This window comes from Solanum verrucosum, unplaced genomic scaffold (assembly GCF_900185275.1).
Source record: "Solanum verrucosum unplaced genomic scaffold, falcon-dt-bn FXZP01000062.1, whole genome shotgun sequence".
Lineage (NCBI taxonomy): Eukaryota > Viridiplantae > Streptophyta > Magnoliopsida > Solanales > Solanaceae > Solanum > Solanum verrucosum.
In genome coordinates, this window is record NW_026020477.1 from 3,109,483 (window position 1) to 3,136,942 (window position 27,460).

A 27,460-nucleotide genomic window follows, 5' to 3' on the forward strand; every position below is an offset into this window, starting at 1 on the left:
TAGATAGAGTTACCGCCATGCTGACTTGTCATAAGCCGTAAACCTATTCTCTTAGATGATCTTTCAACTGTCTCTCTTACTAGGCCTTTTGTTAGTGGATCTGACACATTATCGCTTGACTTCACATAGTCAATTGTGATAATTCCACTAGAGAGAAATAGTCTTACGGTGTTATGTCTCCGTTGTATATGATGAGACTTCCCATTGTACATAATGCCCCCTGCCCTACCTATTGTTGCTTGATTATCACAATGTATGCAAATAGGTCCCACAGGTTTGGGCCAGAATGGAATATCCTCTAAGAAATTCCTAAGCCATCCAGTGAGTTTGATTAGGATTACTAGTGAACCGACTCAATTTGCTAATAGCACATGCTATATCTGGTCGCGTACAATTCATAATATACATCAAACTTTCCAACACTCTGACATATTCCAATTGAGAGTCACTTTCACCTTCAATCTTTTGAAATGTAAAACTTAAATCAATTGAAGTTTTGACAACGTTGAAATTCAAGTACTTGAACTTATCCAATACTCTTTCAATATAATGAGATTGAGATAATGCTAGTCCCTGCGGAGTTTTGAGAATCCTGATCCCTAAGATCAAATCAGCATCTCATAAGTCCTTCATATCGAACTTCCTGGACAGCATGCGCTTAGTAGAATTTATATCGTCAATATCTTTACTAATTATTAATATGTCATCAACATACAGACAAACAATGACTTCATGATTCGAAACGTTTTTAATGTAAACACATTTATCACATTCGTTAATCTTGAATCCATTTGCCAACATTGTTTGGTCAAATTTAGCATGCCATTGTTTGGGTGCTTGCTTGAGCCCATAAAGCGACTTCACAAGCTTGCACACTTTCTCTTGTTTACCTGGAACTACAAACCCTTAAGGTTGTTCCATGTAAATTTCTTCCTCCAATTCTCCATTTAAGAAGGTTGTCTTTACATTCATTTGGTGAATTTTAAAATCATGCACTGCCGCTAGTGCTATTAACATCCTAATTGATGTTATCCTTGTCACTGGATAGTATGTATCAAAGTATTCTAGACCTTCCTTTTGTTTGTATCCTTTGACTACAAGTCTAGCCTTATATTTGTCAATAGTCCCATCGGCTTTCATTTTCCTTTTAAAGATCCACTTTGATCCTAAAGATTTATTTCCTGGAGGAAGATCAGCAAATTCCCAAGTATGGTTACTTAAAATTGATTCGATCTCACTATTGGCTGCTTCTTTCCAATAAATTGACTCAGACGAAGACATAGCTGCTTTAAATGTTTGAGGCTCATTTTCAAGCAAGAATTCCACAAAATTTGGTCCGAAAAAATGGATTTTCGTTGGCGATTACTACGCCTAGGATCCTCATTATGTAGTGTATTTTCCATTGATTCTTCCCGTGGTCATTTAGGTGTTTCACTTGTCGACTCACATTAAGTTTTATAAGGATAAATGTGTTCAAAGAACTTAGCTTTATCTGACTCAATTACCGTATTCACATAAATTTCAGGATTATCATATTTGTGAACCAAAAACCGACAGGCCTTACTGTTCACAGCATATCCAATAAATACACAATCCACTGTTTTGGGTCCAATTTTCACCCTCTTGGGTAAGGGAACCCCTACGTTGGCTAGACACCTCCAGACTTTGAAATATTTCAAGTAAGGTTTCCTTCATTTTCATAACTCATATGGAATCGATTGTGTTTTGCTACGGGGTACCCTATTGAGTATCTTTTTAGCCATAAGGATGGCTTCCCCCCATAGGTTCCGCAGTGAACGAGAACTGATTATCAAGGCATTCATCATTTCCTTTAATGTTTAGTTCTTCCGTTCAGCCAAACCATTTGACTGTGGTGTATAGGGTGCAGTAGTTTGATGGATAATACCATATTCCAAACATATCTCTGCAAAAGGAGATTCGTATTCTCCACCCCTATTACTCCGAATCATTTTTATCTTTAGATTCAATTGATTTTCCACTTCATTTTGGTATTACTTAAATGCATCAATTTCTTCATCCTTACTAGTAAGCAAATATACATAACAAAATCGAGTGCAATCGTCAATAAAAGTTATAAAATACTTTTTCCCACCACGAGATGGTATCAACTTCATATCACATATATATGTATGAATTAAATCTAAAGGTTTTGATTTCCTGTCAACAGACTTATAAAGATGTTTAACAAACTTACTTTCCACACAAATTTCACATTTCAATTTATCACATTTGAAATCAGGTAATACTTCTAAAGTAATCAATTTTTGCAAGGCTTTGTAATTTACATGTCCTAAACGGGTATGCCATAAATCATTTGACTCTAATAAGTAAACAGGAGTAAAATTCTTATTAATACTGTCAATAACCATTACATTCAGTTTGAAGAGGCCCTCAGTGAGGTAGCCCTTTCCTAAGAACATCTCATTCTTACTTATTACAGTTTTGTCACTAATTAGGACACACTTAAGCCCGCTTAACGAGCAGTGCAGCAGAAACTAAATTCTTCCTAATAGTAGGAACGTGCAGAACGTTATTCAAAGTCAACACCTTACTGGATGTCATTTTCAACATTACTTTCCCAGTTCCTACAATCATTGTTGTTGTTGTGTTCCCCATGAACAAATATTCATCGAACTCAGTAGGAGTGTACATTGCAAAGGCTTCTTTCGTAGAGCAAATATGTCGAGTGGCACCTGAGTCGAGAAACCACTCCTTGGGATTTCCAACTAAGTTGCACTCTGAGATCATTGCACAGAGGTCATATGCATCTTCCATCTCTTTCGCGATGTTTGCTTGACTTTTGCCTTTGTCTTTGTCTTTGTCCTTTCTTGGAGCACGACAATCAGAAGACTTGTGACCAGCCTTACCATAGTTGTAATAGTTGCCCTTGAATTTCTTCTTGGCCTGTTCTAAATTCTGTTCATTGGACTTCTTTCTTTTCTTGCCTTTGGTAGGAGCTTCTTCAATAATATTAGCTCCAATTATTGTCGAACTCTTATAAGACTTCTTTTCGACGGTCTTGTTATCTTCCTCAATCTTGAGCCGAATCACAAGATCTTCAAGCTTCATTTCCTTACGTTTGTGCTTTAGATAATTTTTGAAGTCGTTCCACGAAGGAGGTAACTTCTCAATCATTGCAGTCACTTGAAACGCTTCATTAACTACCATGTCCTCAGTAATCAAATCATGGAAAATAAGTTGAAGTTCTTGCACTTGTGATCCAATGGTTTTGCTATCTGACATTTTATAGTCTAAAAACTTTGTGAGCACAAACTTTTTTAAGCATGCATCTTCTGTCTTATATTCCTTCTCAAGTGCATCTCACAATTCTTTCGAAATTGTCATTACACTATAGACATTATATAAGTCATCTCTAAAGGACTTAGAATGTAGCCTTTACATAGAAAGTCTACATGTTTCCATGCTTCAATAATCATGAATGTTTCTCTGTCTCACATATCAGTAGCAGGCACTGTAGTTTCTTCATTGGTAAATTTCTGCAGACCAAGAGTGGTAAGTCAGAAAAAACCCGTTGCTGCCATCCTTTGAAATTCACACCAGAGAATTTTTTCGGTTTATCTGCTGGTGGTACAACAGTTCGGGTTGGTGCGCAACAACCACCGTCACATTATTGTTTGCCATTTCAGAATCAAAATCAGAATCTGTAATAAATAGAAATCGATACAAATGGCTTAGTAAGCAATAATTTAAATTGCAAACGTAATAGGAGTATAAAACCACGAAAGTTTTTGTCTCCACCAAAAACACAGATTAAATAAAACATAATTTCCTTAAGATTGTTATACAATTTGTGTTGTAGTACTACTGATTACAACGAACTTTGCAGAAACACGAAGTTATCAAAGCTTAATGAACCAGTGAAGAATAGAAGAACATAAATTAATTCACAAAACTAAAATATGTAAAAACATACCAGAATATGGAAAAACAGAATAGAAAGAAGATTAAGCCCACTGAATGCACAGTGTCCCCTTAAGGAAATTATTCACCTCTAGTATCCGAGGTTTAATTTGGAATATGCCCTCCCAGGATAGAATGATCTCAATCACCAGTGTATTGATACCCAAAACGCTGGTGTCAGCAAGCCACTCAACGACAGTAAAGTACACGAAGAAAATTTGTGCAGAAGAAAAATAAGAAATCAGAAATTTTCATAAGTAAAAAGTCTGAAGAATTACGGATATTTATAGTCAAGAGGAACTGATTCTGAAAGGTTGCAACCTTTCAGAATCCACACAACCATTCATGAAAGTTTGCAACCTTTCAAACGGTCATGGTTGTTCTTGAAAGTTGCAACCTTTCAAAACAGTCATCTCCAACAGCGGGAAATTCAAATAAAATGGTATTTTAAATAAAATGGGTCGCACGCGGATTCGAGTCGGGTTGGAACGTTTCGGTTAAAAACAAAACTTTGTCCAAAAAATAATCTCTCGATCGATCATTTTCCAAAGCCAAAGCCGAGCAGAGAGAGCGACGACGACAACGGCACGAGGGGGGTCCCTCTTTCCAACCCTTTTAACAATTAATAGAAGTGTTTCTCTATTTAATCACTTCTATTTTTCTTTCCACCACCAATGAGGGAGAAATGTCTTTTCTTATAGCATAATAATCTTTTCCAATTCCTCTTTTCATCTTCCCTCCATTTCCCATTAACTTTTGCTATACCCAACAAAAAAATCCAATTAATTAGCAAAAAAGATTAGATAATGCTCATATACATTCGTATTTGATAGCTACCACTAAACTAAACACATGCAAAGGTTTAACAACAAAAAACCATGAAATTAGGGTTGAAAATGGAACCTTTCAGTGATATAATTGAGCAAATTATCGTTGTCAAAGTATTCAAAACTAATATCAGCTAATTGACATGGAGACGATCAACAGTTTGATGGCATATCTTTTCCAATTCATGCATTTTGATAATTCGTCACAGGACTAGTTCTTGGCCCAATCGCCACCAAGTTATACACATTTTATCTGCATTCTTTAGTATCTCTATCGTCCCAAGTTTCTATAGTATCATTGAATATAAAGCATACCGTAATAATTCGCTAGTTCGAAGACTTAAAAGTTTTCTCCTTTTAGAAGTGGATCATTTGCATCAACCACGACTCAAATTACTAATCTAGGAATCTTCACATAGAGAATGATGTCCTAGTTCCACATCCTAATTATCCTCAACTATGTATATATGTAGAGAAACTCCCTAACCCTAGCCGTTTAACTAAGAGATCTAGAGTGTATTCAAACACCCATAATGGTGCTTATATAGACAATATTAGGGCGTAGGATTAAATTAACTAGTGGGCCATCTCACTTAGCTAGCTCCCGTATGGGTGCATGAGGCCCAAAAGATATTCTTTTTAACACATACAATGCTCTGCTCTATTAAATAGTAATGCTAAATGAGCAATATAAACAAGTTAATTTTAAAAATACCTGACGAATAATAGTTTCAAATCTGAGTATTCCAAAAAAGTCTTTCCAAAACACAAATTTGGATATTCTATTGTTTATAGAATTGCTTTGTAGCTCATTACATTGATCGATGTTTCATTACATATAGACCCAAATGAATGTTGTATTTCTTAATATGGACAAATGAAGTTTAGATGTCCTTCATTTCACTTTCTCCGTGACTAGCAAGTAACACAAATAAATATTCTTCAAAACAAAATTCTAAAAAATTATTCTCAAAACATAACTTCATAAAAATTAAGTCAAAAGTAATAATATGATTCAACAAACAGACTCTAACTAAAATAAAGAAAAGAATTCTCTCGGGCAATAAGTCAAAATACTACATAAATATGATATTGTTGTATTGAGAGTAAGTTACCTTTTAATTTTGTTTGGAGTGACTTTTCAATTACAACATTGGAGTCTTAGCCAAATGAGTGATGAGAAAGAGAAAATCAGAAAAGCATTTCATATATTATAAACTATGAGAAAATATCAATTCATGTTTAAAAAAAAAAAAAAACACACACACACATGGGGTCAAGACATGTGCCAAGAATTTAACTTTTTCTCACCCATCTCCCTATTTTTAAGAATGAAAGAATATGTTTAATTTGAGAAATAACAAAACTGCATATATTTTAATGAATCGAAAAGGCCAAAATTATTAAAGGCTATTGATTCTTTTACCTCTTTTTTTTTATGTATAGTCATACATTTTCAGTTCTTGTTGAGGAAAAAGAACTATCACGATCTAAAAATCGAATGTGATGGCACTTGTCTTATCCCACAAAGACAGGTCTGCCTAAACAATCTTCGACGAGGTAAATGCAGAAGTAAGAACGGAATAAAGGACTAAACATAACATAATCATGCAGAACTCATAATCTAACTTAATCACCCACAAAATATGGTCACGTGCATGCCCCTAAGTATTACAATAAAGTCAAAAGAAATAGAAGTTTGAATGTCTTCATATTTAGAGTAGATCAAGATGTCTGTCGAACAGACAAGCAACTACCTCATGAACTCCAAAAGCAAGCCTCAATTGAAAGTGCGAGAGCATGATTAGACGATCCGAGCTCATAATCTACAAAAGTGTAGAAAACAAGGGAGTGAGTAGCAATAACGGTACTCAACAAGCTTCCCAAGATGACATTAAGTAAAGCAATATCTAACATAAGTACCTTGACACACCATCTGAACCTTCATAAATTACAACCTCTATAAATTACAACCTGCACAGATATCAAAACCAACTCATCCGAACGGTTTGACAAATAATGGAACAACACAATAAAAATAATTCACCATAATTCACATATAAAAATCTCTGTAACATTAATATCATACATCATATTCAATTAACCACGAAAACATTAACTCACTCATAAATGCTAAGAATGATAATGAGGTGAAAATGCAATGCAATGAAAATGTCATATAGAGTGATGCATACATGTTCTGTTAATACACACCCGTTGCACAAGCATCACAGGACACATAGAGGATATATTTGTTCATGCCACAAGGCACACCCACTGAATATCAGGACGGGATCCGTGTGGGACATATCAGTCCATGCATTCGTCAAAACTATTTTCCATCGGCTCAATATCAATCGCTAGAACAATTCTCCATCGACATAATAAACATTAATTGCCGGAATCATTTCTCATCGACATAAATATAAATCACTGAAATCATTTTTCATCGGCATATTAAGAATCCAAATCTTATTATAGTGCTTCAGAACTAATGAAAATAAGCACGTTCGCATGAATAATGAGAAGATGACAAATTCTACATCAATACCCAATCCACACACAATCATGAAACATCATCAAAAGTGAGTCAATATAAACCATTCAAACAACTTGTGGCATATTACACAATATTATATCAACAAATTCATTTTTACCCCCACAAGATCATCACTAAAATTCGAGCAACATTTAACTATGAGTATGATATACGGGCTCCTTCACCATTCCTCATTACTCCCAATCACACAATAAGACATACAAGGTTTACTACACTTAACAAAAGGTCAAAGGGGTCCAATTGCCTTAAAGGAGAATGAAATCAACTTGGTACTTGAGTATTCCCTCTATGATGAGCTTTTGAATCCATAAAGTCTAGTCAAATATAGAATCCTCATAAGAAATCAAGAACAACAACACCGACAAAGCTGACTTTTAGAAATCAAATTCAAATCGACCTAAAAAGTCATTTTTGAAGGCTAAGTGGTAAATACAATTTTTTTTTAATATAAAATCAAACAACCCAAAGGTTTTGGAGCTCATTGGTGAAAACCAAATAAAAAATCGAGTTGAAATCAAGCTTAAACTATCATTTTCCTTAAAATCTAATTTCAAGAGAAAACTTACAAAGTTTGAAATCAAAATCACTAAGTAGATTATAAAATCATGAATTAATCGATGGATAAGTTAAAATCGCTTACCCAATCGATGAATCTTGAAAAATCTCTTTAAAGTTGCCCCTACCGAGCTCCCAAGGTCCAACAAAGGTGAAATGCCGATACAACCCGGAAATTGGAAATTAAATTATGCCTAGGCCATTTTACTCATGATGATTGTGACTCACACAATGCGGTCGCAATGAAGAATAATAAGTTAACTCAATTTTGACCCTTGCGATCGCGACACAAACCACTTGATCGCAAAGTATGGGACTCATACTTATGTGATTGCGACAAGCCCCACATGATCACTATGTACAACATAAATCTCTTACGTGATCGCAAAAGAGGGCCCTACGATTGCGATGAACATACAACATGCACCAGACGTAGCAACAACAATTCACTAAGACACAAAATTCACCAAATGGACCCTCGAGATTCGTTCGAAATTTCGAGCACACAAATCAGATATTCTAACCAACTAAATTTGAACATAATGAAACCATCAAAACACGGATTCAAAATCTCCATGACCCTGCACCCGTTAAATTGGCAATAAACTAACTTTTACCCTAAAAGACCAAACTGCCCTCGGAACCTTCGAAAATTCAACCAAGACCCTACCTAGTCCTAAATTCCCCATCTAGATCCAACAAAACTGTCAGAATTCTAATTCGAGTGCTCGAACTCCGAATGTTGACCAAAGTCAACTCTTGACCTAAATTCACTTAAACTTTCAAGTCAAGAGCTCAAATCCACACCAAGACTTGAACTGAAAACGACAACATACCTCAACCAATTTCCACCTTGTGGAGCTGAAGAAACTGGTGAAATTCCATTCCGAGACTCGTAGCTCCGAGTGTTGACAAAAATCACTTTTTTACAACTTAAAGGCCTCCAAAACACTAACATTTCCAAAAAAACACAACATTTCGATCCAATCCCAGAACTAATCGCATAAACTAATCAAACATGACCTGGGGCAATCATTGGGAGGGGTAAAACTATATTTTTTTCAAAATTATTAAAAAATGACTTCCAAGGTTATTACAAGAACTTGTCTTGTTCTAGATTATTTTCTGAATTCAGCAAATCAAAAATTCCCTTCCGTAGTTTCACCGAAATTTGCAGCTTATTGTAATTAGAATGGCCAAACTAATCCTCTTCCTTTTGTCTTTCAACGATAACTTATGCCCTTTTTTTTGTTATACATCCAGATAACTTGCCATAGTTGAGAAGAGAAAACATCAACTGTACTTAAAACGCCTTATCAACTGTAATCATTACATAGGTTCAAATATAATATTTTTTGATATTTTAGTAGGGTTTTACCAAAATATCAAAAGTTGTGGGTTCATCTCCAAAAGGCTACACATAGTCAAGGTGGAACAAGAAGCATAGACAGGGTCACCAGATATCACATCAAAGGGTTCTACTCTACGAAGCTCATATAATATATACTGATACTACTGAGAAACTCTAATGCTATTGAGTAATCAGGTAAGCGGAGAACTCCAGGAGACAGAAATCTCCACACCATCTCCCTCCAATTTTTTCTTCGGAAAAGAAATTAAGTAGGATAACAGAGATTAAATATTTTCAAGTTTCTTTTCCACCAATTAAGAATAACAAGAAACCAGTGAAACAAGGCAATAATGAGTCTAGCAGTATTGGCAACAAGATCAGGATTTAGCAAAATAAATAGAAATTACAAAGCATTAGAGCAAGCTTTCTTCCATATCACTATTAGAGGATACACACACTGTTACTTAGACATGAAGAACTACTAACACCTCCTTGGATATTGACAAGTGCAATCCAAGCTTTTTCTGACAGCTCAAACCGGACAATTTCAAACATAAAGTTATAGATGTCAAGTATGTTGCGATATTAACAAACGGTAGGGGACCAAAGTCATCAATAAGAAAAGTCAACTGAAGCATGCGGAGAGGATCTTGGATAGCTTGCGAGCTCTTGTGCCATTGTGTAGCATAATGCGTAGACACATCACTCCCTTGGTATACAACAACAATGTCAAACTTTTCTAGCACAATTGCATGCTTCAGCAAATATTTTACCAATGGCAGCACAAATCCATAAAAGTTAAGGATCTTGATGGTCTTCAGATATGGAAATGAGCCATTAAAACTATGGGACTCAAACCTCCTGATCTGTTCATCCTCATTTATGTACCTTGACAGCAAGTCCTGTAGGAAAGAATTCAAACCAATTATTTTCCTTAGATGGAAGCAGGAAACCAAGGAGTTGATTGTGGATAAAATAAAAAGATGATGACTTTTCAATACAAGGAACATCTCAGTACATGACAACAATAAAAAGATGTTTCAAAGCATCTGATCATTTATCCCCTCACATTAAGGTGAGTACTATCACTTGTTAAACATCTTTTACCAACAATTACAAAAAGTTTACTCATATAGTCTATTTGATAGTGACAACATGAATCAAAGCAACAAAAGCTGAACTATTTTATGAGGGAAAATAAATTGAGAACAAAAAAGTTCATCTGAGCGTCTAACAACAAAAAAAGAAATAATAAGCACGGAACTACAACAGATTGAACAAAGAGAATCATAAACTTTTGAGACAAGAAAAGCAGATTTTGAACAAAAATATGACTAAAGCTTTTTCACTTTCCTATGGGCTTAAATGGTATCCTCAATCCTGAACATTGTATTAGAAGCATTTGGGTGGACGGCTCTTTACTTATTGTGAATGTTCAAGCGAGTTGCAAAACCTTCTTGGGAATACAAACCTATTATTGAAAAGATTAAGAGTTGACTCATAAGTTGAGGTGACAGAGAAGCCAATTGTGTGGCTAATTCTTTAGTTGGATACAATCACCTAGTGGATGTAGGAAAAAACATTTTCAACTTTGACTCACTATGAAGAGAAGCTAGAAGGAACTTAAGGATTGACACATGGAAGCTCTTTTCCTTCATAATTGGAAGAAGCCCAAAGCTTATCTCCAATAATGCAACAAGATGAACTTCCCGGTTTGATCCTTCAGTCAGTTCACATGTTACTTATCTCACTTTTTCTCCATTTTAGTTCTTATGGAAGCAACGTACACGGAAGCAGCCCCCACAAATTAGAAGCTATTGTTGAAAGCTCATTAAGTACTCAAGCTAGCTATGCTTCAAATTGCAAATGGGAGTCCTTGTTCTGTTTAAACATTAAGGATTATCTCCTACACTTTTGTCAAACATTGAACCTCCTTAATCTTCTCTACGCTTGAGGATAGAACTGATACAAGTCTTACCTTTTTTTTAACTACTAGGAGGGTCTAAATTAAAAAGAAAATTCTGATTTTTTTTCAGAAGCACTTGAGATGAGAAATGTTAAATATATCATCTTATTCATCCAGTACTAGTTGTTTGAAATGAATAACATGAAGTAACAAATATAAAGGTCTAAAAGAAACTTACTCCAGATTCAACATCGTACCAATCAATGACCAATGTCTCAAGATCCAGTGAGCTCTGCAGAAAACAGCAAATTCCAGGGAAGTCCAACTGTTCAAATTCCACACCAAGTTCTAAGAACTTCCGGCTTGATGGTGGAAACTCCCACCCTGTCAACTCCAAGATGGACAAGCACTTACAAACAAAATAGACAAACCAAAATATGTCAAAACAAGAAAATATGACATAATAAATGAAATGGAAATTGTAGAATAATTCATAGAGATTATCCCAAGTAGTGGCACTATCAATGTTATTATACTGATGATTCACTAGCAAATAAAAAATCCCTAAAAAGGATATGAATTTTGGATAGTGAAGAGTATGAATATACCTCTATGCACCAGGATCCCAAGTTAAGATTCTCGACGTGGGCAACGCTATGAAGAAGTTCCTTAAAAAACCTAAATTCCTTCTCCAAGTTTTGTTCTTCGTCCTCAAAATCAAAATCAAAACAAAGCACCGCAGTCACAAGTGATGCCACATTTATGATGCATATCTCACTGCACAACCCCAAAATTTGCAGTTTTTGAATGTAAGGGGCTAATAATTCGAGCCAAAGGTCATGATTCTCATTTTTATAGTCGCGTATAATCAATTCTCTCAACTTCATAGATCTTATTTCCAAACGATGTATGCCTAAAAAATTTTCCAATTCCAAGTACTCCACGTTAGGGCAACCAGATAATACCTTTTCCACGACACCATCTGTGAATCCCATGTAAACAATTGAAAGAGAAACGAGACTACTCCAGTTAACATTTCCAAAAGGGTTCAACCGGCAGTTCCATAACACCAAATTCCTCAACGATGCAGTTTTATATGCAAATTGAGGAAACTCATATCTTCGGTTATTGGTAAGAAGACCAAGTTCAAGATCTTCAATATTAGCAAGTCTAGTCGCAAAATGAACCCATATATCAACATCTTTAGCATAACGCTCCTCATACTTAAGGCCCCACACTCTGAGTTTCCGAATTTTTTCGCAAGACCTCCAATAATAAAGTTCTTTGTGGATAGAAACTAGGTAATCACGAGTGACATTTTCATTGTCACTAATCGGGAAGTTGAAATTGAGTGATGTTGGAACGAATTTCCAGAGAAACTGCCATCGTTCAGACAATACACTAGTTCTCACAACTTCTTTATTGTTCGGCAACATAGAGAGGATGTGAAGTAGGATTGAATCGGGTAAATCGCTGAGTCGGTCTGCTCCCACCATGAGTTCCTGTTGCCTTTCCATGGAGTACAACTACTAGTATGTCTTCAAGGTGGAGGGTTTGTGGAGGTGTTGATTGGGTCAGAGATATCGGGCAAGTGCTATGTAATTTAGGCTGATTTCCCTAAAGCAAATATATAGTTGGCGAAAAAAAACATAAATATGGAACTTTTATAGAACTATTACATATACATGAAAACATTAATTGATTATCAATTATGACATATAAAATATTAACTTCTATAGCATAATATACAGAGAAACAATCTACATAAATTACCTAAACAAGGATAATAATTAAAGATCGATTCCATTAAAATGGAAGAAATACTCAAGAATCCATAAATCCTCGTGTTCTTTCCTACAAATTTCATCACTTAAGTTAGTAGATACTACATTTCCTTTAAATGGAACTATAAAGAAACATACACATATTAGATCTATTTCATACTGACCAAGCTTGCATCACTTGATTAGTAGGAAAATCTCGGTTGTAAATGTAGTTTAGTCGTAAACTCATCATCATGTGAAGAATAAGAAATGTTTAGATTTGGAGAACTTATTCATACATACGGATATGTAATGAACCATTAAATTATTCTCAAAACATTGAGAACAAATTCACATGCTTACAACAAGAAGCAAGAGATAGGCATTACCTCTTTAAACTATTATATCCAAATTGTCTTTAAAATTCACATATACTATTTTAATTGACACTTAATTTAATATTTACTTACATACTTGTAAACACCAATTTCACATACAATTTCATTCTAGAGTTACAATTATTTGAAATTAGATAAAGTATTTCTTTTTAGTTATTCAACTCCATTTTCCTATATGTTGTGCATATCTTTTTGGTTTGCATTTGCAAAAAGAATTGGGAGATGACATGATGACTGATTTTATTTTCAATATGAAAGTTTTTTTTCTGTTCTCCTAAATGTTTTTTTCTCTCTTCAAAGATTCAACTTATTCATGCTCTCTTCTTTATCAAAAACAAATAAAATCATACTCGTGCTCTGTTCTCTTTCAAGCTCTCCATCTCTCATTTTGATTTCTCCCCAAGCTTGGAGCTCTTCAATCGACTTCCAGAGGTATGTTTTATAAGAAGTTGAGCTCCATATTGATCTTATTTTTTTCAAACAAAAGTCCTTATATTTTGGGTAATAAAATTTAGGATTTTATGAAGAATAGTTATTACTTCGCAATTTTCTAATAGTGGTATTAGCTTCCTTTGAAGCTCAATCTATTGAAAGTGGCAAATAGTTAATTGGTCGCTAAAATCAATGTTCGAAATCACGATCATCAGTTTCTCAGAGTTGCACTAACGTAAAATTGGGAAATGGAATCATACCAGCTAGTTGTCGAAGAAGTCTTCATCGGAATCACTAGCACGAGATCAGATCGCCAGAATTAAAGACATTTATCACCACACTTACAATCACAAATCAACTGACAGACCGATGAGCAGATCATCAAAAAAACAGAGAACATGTCAAACAAGACCCTGCAGAAGATGGTCAAATCACGAGGCAACATACAATCGTGAGTTCGATCCACATCCCGTACATTAAGAAGATGGCAATCTATTAGATGAGCATACAACCAGACTTCAGATTGTGAAACAGCTCTTGCCCACAGAGTCAATTCATGACGCGAGTCTAAAACCCTAAAAAACAAATGACGGAGGATTTAAAGGCAAACCATAGGCCGTAAGTCAACTAACAGGACTGGATTGCATTGCAAATCACATCAGGGGAATAATTTGATATTTTAGTTTCAACTTTATGGACCATTATAAAGACATATTAGGTTTCTTTTGAAAAGAGTGAGCAATTTAGTTCACTTTTACTTAGATACATGTAGGGGTGGCAATTGGGTGGGTTGGGCCAAACTTGTGCGGGTCATAATGGGTTAAGACAACAATCAGGTCTAAACCCAACCCAACCCAAATTTGCTTGGGTCAAAATGGGTTAGGTAATGGGTTATATAATGGGTCAAGACTCAACCCAATTTTTACTAAGCTTAATTATCTTATTTGTTCTTTTAAACTATTTATTACCTGATAAAATTGTTTTTTTCTTTATTACGACTATATATAACATATCAAATTAAAAAAGTACTTTGACAAGATCTCTCAAGAGCCGGTTCGGGTTGCATATCAACCCAATTTTTAATGGATTGAAATGGGTTGAGCTAATGAATGAGCGGGTTAATAACCCATCCAAACTTAAACAGATTGGACAGGTTGGATTTGATTGTCTCCCCTAGATACATGCATTGTTTTTTTAACTACTTAGATAATTGCATTGTTTTATTCATGAAAAGAATTTCTTGGGTTAAATTAGATATTTCCTATTCTCAAAATAGGAATTGAGAATAGGAATTCTAACAAATAGGAATAGGAATAGAATTAGAAATAGTATATAAAATCCTACTTAAAAGGATTGTATTGTAGCGTCCTAGTTGGAAAAAGAGTTATACGGTGTCTATAAATAAATAGGGTCTCAATGTTCAATAATATTTCTCACCCATAAAGAAACATAAGCTTTGTAGTATTTTATGTGAGTCAAGTTAGTAGAAGTCCACTTGTTTTCAAAAAAATTATTGATTATGTACGGAAGTAGAGAGCAATAAAGCTCTATCTGTCTTCAAGAAAGAATTTGAGTTATTAAGAGTGTTTTCCTCTATGAATTTCCAACAGTAAATACACCTTTTAAGCACAAATGATTTTCAGGAGGCTGGCTCCATCAATGTAGTTACAATTGTCAACTCTAAACCATTAAAATGAGATTAGAATGTCTCACCTTGGACGAGTACATAGGTAACATGTGTTCTGTACACAGATAATGTAGTTGCAACTACTGGTCCTAACCATTAAAAGAAAATTGGTTTATGTCATCTAGTCCAGAAACTTTTCCACATATGATCGTTCTATTATCATATTTCTTCCAATAGATGTCATGCCGACATCAACTATATTTATCTTTATAATGTTGGACTAGGGAAGGACTCCTTTCTTGGATTAATGGTCCCTTTCTGGACCTCTAAATTACCTAACTTGCTAGCATAATGTTTTCTTCTTTGCAGTATGTAAAGAAGATTCTATTAATATAATTGGCTGAGCACCAAACCCATGCTAGTGAGTACAACAACTATATACAACTCAGGCTACTCCTGAAGGTAACATCTATCACATCAATATCTTCATTAACAGATTTCAGTTAGTTTGCACCAAAAAGCAGTATCAGACACGAATGGCTACTGCTTTTCCTTCAACAGTACACCCTTTGTACCTTTCCCACAGCACATAGCAACACACTATCTCAACTGCCATTTTTCTTGAAGAAAATATGCTTGTAAATTGTGCCATGTAGACTAGACTACTTACAGCAGTGAATTGAGGAAATATCTTTTAACACCAAGAAATGTAACTGATCAAATAAGAGAATGGTTACAGGTTACCTAGTGAGAGGTGGTGCAGGAGCTTCTAGATTGTCTCAAAAGGTTTCATTGGGATGCAAGATATCTCTCTCAGAAGGTTCATACCCGTGGCTTGTTAACTCAACAGCCTACAAGCAGAAAAGAAAAAAAAAGCCATAATTTCAGTATCCGTTATCTATCTTTTGCAGTGATAAATCAAATTGAGAATCAATCCATAAGTAGGTGTACTATAGATTCTATAATTACTTAAAGAGAATAAGTTATAAGTAGAAATATTGAGGAGAAAGTCATATCAATCTTTGTAACAGTATATAACTGATGCATGAGAACACTATGTTCGCAGGCAAACAGCATATCAACGACATATGGTCCACACAACTCATATCAAAATAGATAATTAAACCAACATTTGATATATTCAATGCAAATTGTTCTTATGTAACTACATGCTCTAAAGAGTTCTATTCGACAACTTGATTCAACTATGACTACTCCTATGCTCTGAGAAGTATACTGCTCAAGAAATACCGGAGGAGAATATTAATGTGTTGTTGCAGTGAAAAATACATCTATGTAACTTGTGGCAATGACATCTAGTAGTCAATCAGAGATATGCTCCAACCCGGGTTCAAGGAATAGATGCACTGGTTAATTTCGGCAGACTCCATATCCCCACCTATAAAGTGGAAATCAGTTGCTAAAATGCATAAAGATGCTTCATTTTAAGGATGTTCATACTGCGTATATTCAAAATCATGAACCTAAATGATTATACTTGGAACCTTAGAAATAAAGTCCTAAAATATACAAGACATGCCAATGAAATTCAATTTCTCTTCTTGTGAATCTAATTGAAGAAAAACCAATAAAAAAATAAAGAAAAAAAATTGTTCAGCAACTTTGACTAATTTGAGTTATCGCAAAAGACTCTAGTTATCTCTTGGACATTAACATAGACCTGTGTGGTTCAATTGCTAGCATGAGGACTAAGTTCCCCAGTAAAATACAGATTCGAACTCACAATTCTGTCAATGTTGCATTAACATTCTTACTTCACTATAGGGATTACAAGGAATAATTAGGTAAAATTCAATAAGAAAAGTTACCTTTCATCCTTGTCATGGCAACAACTTTCCGGCTTCAACTTCTGAGAGGGCAAAGGGCACCCAAAAAATTTTGCCACTTCATCAGGCTCTGTAACAGGTTGACCTGAGATACGGCGCCATGGGATCATCTCTGTAACAGGTGAGACGTCTTGTCCTGGAGATCTTCTTGATTCAGAAAGAGGTTATACTATAGATGCTGTGGGAATTGAACCAGATTTCATATCAAGGGGCTTTACTCTACAAAGCTCATATGATATATTGGATAACCAGTATATTCTGATACTATTGAGAAACTTTAAATGCTATTGAGTAATCCAGGTTAGCACCTTTCTTGGTGAGGAGAACTCCAGAAGAAAGTGATCTCCTCACCAAGAATTTGTCAATCCAATAAGTCAAATATCTCAAAAATCCAGAGCAAATTATGAAAAGATCCCAAAATCCCCCAAAAGACAATTATTGCAAAATAAAAGAAGAGTAGTCAAGTACTGAAGTAAAACGGAAACAACCTAAGAGTCAATTTTGCATAAGAACAATGGCAAACGTACAGTAGGCACTCTCTCCATCCATATTCATATTCCATCATGTTAATAACACAATATACTGTATATAAGTTTCTCAGTTAGTAGCCCTACAAATTATGCATTTCCTTTTGATAGTTCATTTGCTGTCCTAATGCATCCTTTCTTCTTTTGCCAACTTTTAAATATAATATCTGCAATCAATTCACAAAGGCTAACTACATGGCCAGTCAAGAAATATCAAGGAAAAGAACATGAAAACTACCTTGTTAAGATTTAGTAAATTGGCAAAAGGCTCAGTCAGGCATTCAACTGGCTTGAACTCAACTGCCAACAGAGGCAGCTCTAGCAACAATATTTTATAGGCATAATACATAAATGTGCCCAAAGTTGGAGGGCATTAATGTCAGCCGAGGCCAAGTAAAAAGGTATGTTTATGTATTATACCATATAAAAAAGGTGTTATCTTTTTGAATCAGCCCAAAAGAAAAGAGTCATATATCATGAGAAGAAATGTAATTTCACCCCGGATATTCCAATAAGCCAAGAATTTTGCACATTTTATCCTGGACAAATGGAAAATTTTTATAATAACACTACATTTCTTTAATATTCTTTTTCAATATTGGGCGTAGGTGAAGGGAAAATGTGGGTACAAGGTGGGGAACCCTCACCAACATGGTGAGAGTTCAAGTAGACAATCAACTATCAACTGAGCTACTAATATTCTCCGATAATAACACTACATAGTCATTACATTCATAACAGAAAATATTTCCTATATTACTTATCACCGCAGACACCTTAAGTGTTCATAATCCAATGACCCAAAATGTTTGCGACTTCATAAACGAGGTTAATGCTAGATACGCGTCCACTAGTAGTCAGTAATCATCAGACATCTGATCTTCATCATACTCCCCACAAGCCTCAAATGAAAATTCAAGACCTGCAAGAGAGTCATGAGGATGCTTCAGATCTTTAATCCGCCCAGAAATTCTATTACTCAAGACTTTGTTGAGGCTAACATATTTGCACAGCCGCAAGTCAAGTGATACAAGATGAGGACAATTATCAAGAATAGCCTCAACGCCTTTAATTGTCATCTTGTTTCCAATGAGTTGAAGGTGGTGCAAGGTAGGCAGGTTTTTAGCAATAGCTAGAGCCTCTTCATTTCTTACATCTTCGTTATCAAAGTAATCACCTGATCCCATATACAATGAGTTATTTAGTTCAAACAACTTCAACCGTGGACAAGAGCGTCCAAGAGCTTCAATCCCTTCTATCGTGATGGTTGTGTGTGTCAAACTCAGCTCCTCTAACAATGGGAATTTTTGAACTACTTCAACCAATCTCTCACATACCATACCATAGCCACATGCAATGCTAAGTCTTTTCAGTTTTCCTGATCTGGTGGACAAAAGGATACATGAATTAAAGGACAGATTACCAATCACAATCCCTAATAAAAAAAAAATTAGAGGAAGTATACCACAGAATGAAACGATTTGCTACCTTACTTAATGAACCAAAATAAAAGAGATAAGAAATATGCCACCTTTGCAAAGCAAAAAAATCCAAATGAAGGAAAACAAACAATACAAACACAATGGAAGCCTAAAATTTGGGGAAAGAAATTACCTTTCAGCTATGTACTCAAGCAACTGACCAGTGGCAAAGTACTGCAAATTGATATCAACGACTTCACCTTGGCTGCGATCAACGGCGTAGCGGCACATTACCTCTAAGTCGTAATCCATGTCAGAGAGGTCTCCGAGGTTCCACATGTCAATGACTCGCCACATTGAAGGATCCTTACACACTCGCCTCCACTTACTGCACACTTTCTCAGCTGTCTCCAGTATCTCTACAGCACCAAGCCTGTGTAGTATATTCGGCCATATACCTTCAGGAAGTTCCATCCATGGCGGCCTTTTCACCATCGGCTGGCTGTTGCTTTTACCTTTTACTTTTCCCTTTCTGTTCATTGTATTTTTCTAGGGTTTGAGTTGGAAATTGAGGCTGTGAAGAAGAAAATGGATGCTTTTGAAGTAACACAAAACAAAGGAGCCTTTGCCCCCTTTACACCTTGTTTGGATGGATGGTTGTTTAAAATCATGATAAATAGATGGATTTTGGATTGAATTTGGACAGATTAAAAATGAATTGAAGTGTAATCGACTATATAAGTATCATATCATATCATACCATATCATATCATACCATATGAAAATCTTATGTCCGCCTATGTGGCGCCACCACAAACCAAAGTTCTCTTTTACTTTGTGACTTTTATGAAAAGTTTCGACTTTAATAAAGAGTTGCGAATTTTATGAAAAGTCGTGGCTTTTATGAAAGGTTGTGACCTTTCCGAAGGGTTGCAACTTTTCCAAATAGTTGTAACATTTCCGATAAGGCACAATAAACATTTATTCACACTACCCTTTGTTGTCTATAAATAGAAGGATTTTCTTTCATTTTAAAACAACGCAAATTTTGGACCTCCTCTTCTTCTTCACAATTAAATGTTTGTGTACTTTGTCCATGTTTGAGTGGTTCACTGACACAACTGCTTATGTTACAGATCCTCATATGTATTTTTAGAGTCATTAATTTATGTTTATGTTATTAAGGATAAATGATAAGATGTAATAATTTTCATTTTCTTTTACATTATTAATGTTTGTTACTATGTAATCTTGTAAGATAATACAGTGTTTTAATTTTAATGACCAATAGGTTTTAAGTATTATTTTATAAATTTCGTGCTATTACGCGAGTAATTTTACAGGTTTAATAAATATGATCAAACTAATTAAGTCATATATAAATTGAATAAAATGGTTCTAACCCGTATTTATTTTAGGTCAAATATAAATTGGGTAAAATGATTTAAACCCATATTTATTTTAGGTCAATTACGAATTGCGTAAAATGGCTCTAATTTGTATTATTATTTTTTTCATTGATTAATTTAGTTTTTCTTACTTGGATTCTTATTTATCTTATTGCTTTTTGTGTTCATAAAACATACTTTAAAAAATATGTTTATGGATTATGATACAATAAATGCATAATTAGACCTTTGTATTCAAATTGGTCAATTCCATCGAACTGTCTTTTCTAAATTTCAGATTCTTTATATCAAAAATTTTCAACAACAAAATAATATAATAAATTACTACTATGATCGAATTGACAAAAAAGTTTAATATCTAGAAGAAAGAAAAACAGACAAACTTCAATTTAGTGATGTAGCAGGAACATAAAAACAAAATGGCAAAAGAAATAAAAGAGAGAAAACACTAAATAAAAATTAAACCAGAAGCAAAAGAATAGCAAAACTGATTTTCTATTTTTAAAAATTGATATGAGAATATCAATTTGGAGTAAATAACAACATATTTAACATTTAATTAATTAAAATGTGTGTTTTTGATTCCTTCTTATAGAAATATCCTTATTTGAGTTGGTTTAACCATGACAAAATATGAATTCTCATATTTTTTTCAATATTTGTTTATATTATTATAGGTTAACAATATATTTCATATTTACCCAACTGAAATACAAGTGATCTAACTTATTAAAATATAAATGAAATAGATCAATTTTATAAATACTGAAATGTCCGGCTCTATTTTAAATCGATAAAAAAGCTAATATTAAAAGGTATAAAGATAAAAATAAATTATAAAAACTTATGTTATAGATACACCATATTATAGACATTCATTACATTTTTATTTTTTTGAGTAAATGTGAAATCAAGCAGATGGCTTGTAAGTAGCTCAAGCAGACAACTTTTAAAAAATCTTATGGTTGTTTTGTGAAAAACCTTGCAACAACTTTCTTTCTTTTATGAATAGTAAGTCAATTCAATTAATTTGTACGATAGTTTAAAGAAAAATCATATATATATATATATATATATAAAAGAGAACCCTACGTGGCGTCACCACAAATCAGGATTCTCTTTTAATTTATTTATTTTCAAAACTAGTCATAATACCGACTTCCGAATGTCGGTAAAAATTAAATAGTATGTAATTAAAATACCGACCTCATGAGGTCGGTATTTTTATTTCGACTATTAATTAAAGCGACATCCGGAGGTCGGTATTTTTATTTCATCTAATTACTTTTAAAAGCGACATCCGGAGGTCGGTTTGCGATTTGCGGGTAAACCAAATTCCGATCTCAAAAAGTCGGAATTTTTCCCAGAAAATGAATTACAATAAAAACCGACCTCTTGATGTCGGTATTATTTTCTATTTTGATTTAATTTTATTTAAATCGTTTTCCGGAGGACCATTTTGTGTTCTTAAAATTTAATGTGATACATACATATATATATATATATATATATATATATATATATATGTGTGTGTGTGTGTGTGTGTGTTTAATTAATAAAATCAACCTCAAGAGGTGAGTTTATATTAAAATAATTATGTATATATATGTGTGTGTATATGTATACATACATATATATACATAGATGTATATATACATATATATATGTAAATTTATTAAATTAAAATTATGTTGATGTGTAGTTAAATTATATATGTTTAATTAATAAAATCAACCTCAAGAGGTGAGTTTATATTAAAATATTTATATATATATATATATAAAAATAACAATATTTTATTTTTTCTCAATAGGTTTTGTGTAAAATAAAAAACAACAAAAATTATAATACCGACTTCCGTATGTCGGTAAAATTAAATAGTAAAAATAAATTAATATGAAATACCGACCTCATGAGGTCGGTATTTTTTATATTTAATTGAGAAAATAATACCGACATCAAGAGGTCGGTTTTTATTGTAATTCATTAAAAATTCCGATCTCAGGAGGTCGGAATTTTTTCTCAATTAAATATTTCATAATACTGACTTCCGAATGTCGGTAAAAATTAAATAGTATGTAATAAAAATACCGACCTCATGAGGTCGGTATTTTTATTTCGACTATTAATTAAAGCGACATCCGGAGGTCGGTATTTTTATTTCATCTAATTACTTTTAAAAGCAACATCCGGAGGTCGGTTTGCGATTTGCGGGTAAACCAAATTCCGACCTCAAGAAGTCGGAATTTTTCCCAGAAAATGAATTACAATAAAAACCGACCTCTTGATGTCGGTATTATTTTCTGTTTTGATTTAATTTTATTTAAATCGTTTTCCGGAGGACCATTTTGTGTTCTTAAAATTTAATGTGATACATATATATATATGTGTGTGTGTGTGTGTGTGTGTGTGTGTGTGTGTGTGTGTTTAATTAATAAAATCAACCTCAAGAGGTGAGTTTATATTAAAATAATTATGTATATATATGTGTGTATTTATATATATCAATATATATATAATTTAACTACAAATCAACATAATTTTAATTTAATAAATTTACATATATATATATGTAAATTTATTAAATTAAAATTATGTTGATGTGTAGTTAAATTATATATGTTTAATTAATAAAATCAACCTCAAGAGGTGAGTTTATATTAAAATAATTATATATATATATATAAAAAAATTTAACTACACATCAACAGAAGTTTAATTTAATAAATTTACATATATATATATATATATATATATATATATATATATATATATATATATATATATATACATATATACATCTATATATATATATATATACATATATACATCTATATATATATATATATGTAAATTTATTAAATTATATATATATATATATATATATATATATATATATATATATATATATATATATATATATATATATACACATAGATGTATATATATGTATGTATACATATACATATATTATATGTTGATGTGTAGTTAAATTATATATGTTTAATTAATAAAATCAACCTCAAGAGATGAGTTTATATTAAAATAATTATATATATATATATATATATATATATATATATATATATATATAACAATATTTTATTTTTTCTCAATAGGTTTTGTGTAAAATAAAAAACAAAAAAAATTATAATACCGACTTCCGTATGTCGGTAAAATTAAATAGTAAAAATAAATTAATATAAAATACCGACCTCATGAGGTCGGTATTTTTTATATTTAATTGAGAAAAATAATACTGACATCAAGAGGTCGGTTTTTATTGTAATTCATTAAAAATTCCGACCTCCTGAGGTTGGAATTTTTTCTCAATTAAATATTTCATAATACCGACTTTCGAATGTCGGTAAAAATTAAATAGTATGTAATTAAAATACCGACCTCATGAGGTCGGTATTTTTATTTCGACTATTAATTAAAGCGACATCCGGAGGTCGGTATTTTTATTTCATCTAATTACTTTTAAAAGTGACATCCGGAGGTCGGTTTGCGATTTGCGGGTAAACCAAATTCCGACCTCAAGAAGTCGGAATTTTTCCCATAAAATGAATTACAATAAAAACCGACCTCTTGATGTCGGTATTATTTTCTATTTTGATTTAATTTTATTTAAATCGTTTTCCGGAGCACCATTTTGTGTTCTTAAAATTTAATGTGATACATATATATATATATATATATATATATGTGTGTGTTTAATTAATAAAATCAACCTCAAGAGGTGAGTTTATATTAAAATAATTATGTATATATATGTGTGTATATATATATATATATATATATATATAAAATTTAACTACAAATCAACAGAATTTTAATTTAATAAATTTACATATATATATATATATATATATGTATATATACATAGATGTATATATATGAATGTATACATATACATATATTATATGTTGATGTGTAGTTAAATTATATATGTTTAATTAATAAAATCAACCTCAAGAGGTGAGTTTATATAAATATATATATATATATATGTATAGATAATTATTTTAAAAAATATCGACATCCTGAGGTCGGTAAATTAAAGACTTCTCTTAAAAAAAGAATGACAATATAATTCTTACTTCTAAACACTAACTCTCAAAACCTAAGTCCACTTTCACTCTCCACTCCAGATCCACCCCCGACCCACCCCCATCGGCGCCGATCCCCACCCATCCCCGACCGGCGCCACGCCACCATCCCCGATCGGCGCCACGCCGCCATCCCCGACCGCAGCCACCTACCTTCGCAGCAGCAGAGGACGTCGCGGCAGCTGCAGAGGAAGTCACGCCCAGCAGCAGGAGGTCGCGGGCCTCCATCCCGACCGGCGCCGCCTCCATCTCGACCAGCACCTCCATCCCCGACCTTAGTGAAGGTGAATTTTTAGAACCTCCATAATAGATTACTTTTGTTTCTATTTAGTTGAAGTATCTCAAAATTAGAGTACTAATATACTTAGTTTTATTGATTGTTAGTTTGATTGATTGTTAGTCAGTAAGTGAATGATTTAGGGTTTTTGATTGTTAGTTTGAATTAGGTATTATTTGATTGTTAGTTTGTGTTTGTTGATTGTGAATTGAAAATTTTAATGTTAGGGTTAGTTTGAATTAGGGTATCTTAGGATTTGTTTGAATTTTGATATTTCTTGAGTTAATTAGTTTGATTTTGGAATTGTAAGATTAGTTTGAATTAGGGTATTTAAGGAGTTGTTTGAATTTGTGTATGTTTTGAGTTAGTTTGAATTATTATTGAGATTTTAGGACTAATAGTTTGAACTTGGGATTATGAATAGCTAGCTAGTTTAATTTAGGATTTTAGCACTAGTTATATTTTGGAATTTTAGGACAAGTTTGAATTTGTGATTTTAAGACTAGTTTGAATTTTGAATTTAGGACTAGTTTGAATTATTATTGAGATTTTAGGACTACTAATAGTTTGAATTTTGGATTTTAGCACTATAGTTTGATTTTTGAATTCTAGGAGTACTTTCAATTTGTAATTTTAAGACTAGTTTGAATTTGGAATTTAGGACTAATAGTTTGAATTATATTTGATATTTTAAGACTAATTAATAGTTTGAATTTGGGACACTAGCTAGCTAGTTTGAATTTGGAATTTTAAGGATTTGTATTACAACTTAATTAGAACTTATAATTAATTATAACTTGAATTTACTATAAATTGAACTTAATTAGGAATATGAACTTGAAATTAGAACTTGAATTTGGAACTAATTAGCTTGAATATATAACTAATTAAGTTTAGAAATTAGATATGAACTTGAATTGAAAACTTGAACTTATTAAAACTTGAATATATATAACTAATATTCTTGGATTTGAAGTTTATATTTAACTAATTTAAGAACTTTTCGTGTTAGGCAACTGAGGAAGCTCAACATCTAAAAAAGTTGATACAAGACTATATTGCTTCTTTCATCAAAGTTGGAGATAAAGTTGGTGCTTCTAAATTTCTAAAGTTCAAGTACAATTGTTTTCAATAATGTGTTTGTGTCCATCTAGTATTTGATACTTAGCTTTAATTTTGTGATAATTTTTTTGTGTCCATCGAGTGTTTGTTAAGCATAAGTATCAACACTAGTTGATCCTATTGGATGACAAAATTGATTTTCTTGCAAGATCGATTTGTGTCCATCTAGTGTTGATATTAAGCTTTAATTTAGGAATAATGTGTTTGTTAAGCATAAGTACCAACATTAGTTGATCCTATTGATGACAAAATTGATTTTCTTGCAAGATCGATTTGTGTCCATCTAGTGTTGACACTTAGCTTTAAATTTAGAAATAATATATTTGTTAAACATAAGTACCAACACTAGTTGATCCTATTGATAACAAAATTGATTTTCTTACAAGATCGATTTGTGTTCATCTAGTGTTGACACTTAGCTTTAAAAAGCTGTTAAGTTGTTAAAGTTATAAAGTTGTTAGGTTGTTTAAATAAGTTAAATTAAATAATGTGATTTTGTTGATGAATTTAGTTGTTGGAATTAAGTCAAAACTAAATTAGTTCAAGTTAAAAAGTTGTTTAAATAAGTTAAAATAAACAATGTGGTTTAGTTGGTGGATTTAGTTGTTGTATTAAGTCAAAACTAAACTAGTTAAAGTTGTTTAAATAAGTTAAAATAAATAATGTGATTTAGTTGGTGGATTTAGTTGTTGGAATTAAGTCAATACTAAACTAGTTAAAGTTATAAAGTTGTTTAAATAAATTAAATTAAATAATGTGGTTTTGTTGATGGATTTAGTTGTTGGAATTAAGTCAAAACTAAACTAGTTCAAGTTAAAAAGTTATTTAAATAAGTTAAAATAAATAATGTGATTTAGTTGGTGGATTTAGTTGCTGTATTAAGTCAAAACTAAACTAGTTAAAGTTGTTAAGTTATTTAAATAAGTTAAAAATAAATAATGTGATTTAGTTGGTGGATTTAGTTGTTGGAATTAAGTCAATACTAAACTAGTTAAAGTTGTAAAGTTGTTTAAATAAGTTAAATTAAATAATGTGATTTTATTGATGGATTTGGTTGTTGGAATTAAGTCAAAACTAAACTAGTTCAAGTTAAAAAGTTGTTAAGTTGTTTAAATAAGTTAAAATAAATAATGTAGTTTAGTTGGTGGATTTAGTTGTTGTATTAAGTCAAAATTAAACTGTTAAAGTTGTTAAGTTATTTAAATAAGTTAAAATAAATAATGTGGTTATGTCAATACTAAACTAGTTTTAGGACTACTACTAGTAAAATTATTATTAAATTTTATTTATAATATAATTGAATATCTATATTTTTGTAGATGGATCATCGTTTGTGGATGTATAATATGCATTATGAAACTGGTGCTGGTTTGAAACCTGAGAT

General features: G+C 32.5%; 2 protein-coding genes across 2 annotated transcripts; both read right to left on the reverse strand.

The window, feature by feature from the left end:
• Nucleotides 1–9,699: 9,699 nt before the first annotated feature.
• Nucleotides 9,700–12,658, reverse strand: LOC125809380 (F-box/LRR-repeat protein At3g03360-like). The gene is made up of 3 exons (XM_049489033.1): nt 11,750–12,658; nt 11,380–11,550; nt 9,700–10,137 (listed from the first exon to the last, which is right to left on the reverse strand). Exons 1-3 carry the CDS (start codon nt 12,656–12,658, stop codon nt 9,700–9,702), a joined length of 1,518 nt encoding a protein of 505 aa, XP_049344990.1.
• Nucleotides 12,659–18,416: 5,758 nt separating this feature from the next.
• On the reverse strand, nt 18,417–19,714 carry LOC125809251 (putative F-box/LRR-repeat protein 23). Its single transcript, XM_049488914.1, has 2 exons — nt 19,350–19,714; nt 18,417–19,118 (listed from the first exon to the last, which is right to left on the reverse strand). The coding sequence occupies exons 1-2, from the start codon at nt 19,694–19,696 to the stop codon at nt 18,593–18,595; spliced, it is 873 nt and encodes a 290-aa protein (XP_049344871.1). The 5' UTR covers nt 19,697–19,714; the 3' UTR covers nt 18,417–18,592.
• Nucleotides 19,715–27,460: the final 7,746 nt, after the last annotated feature.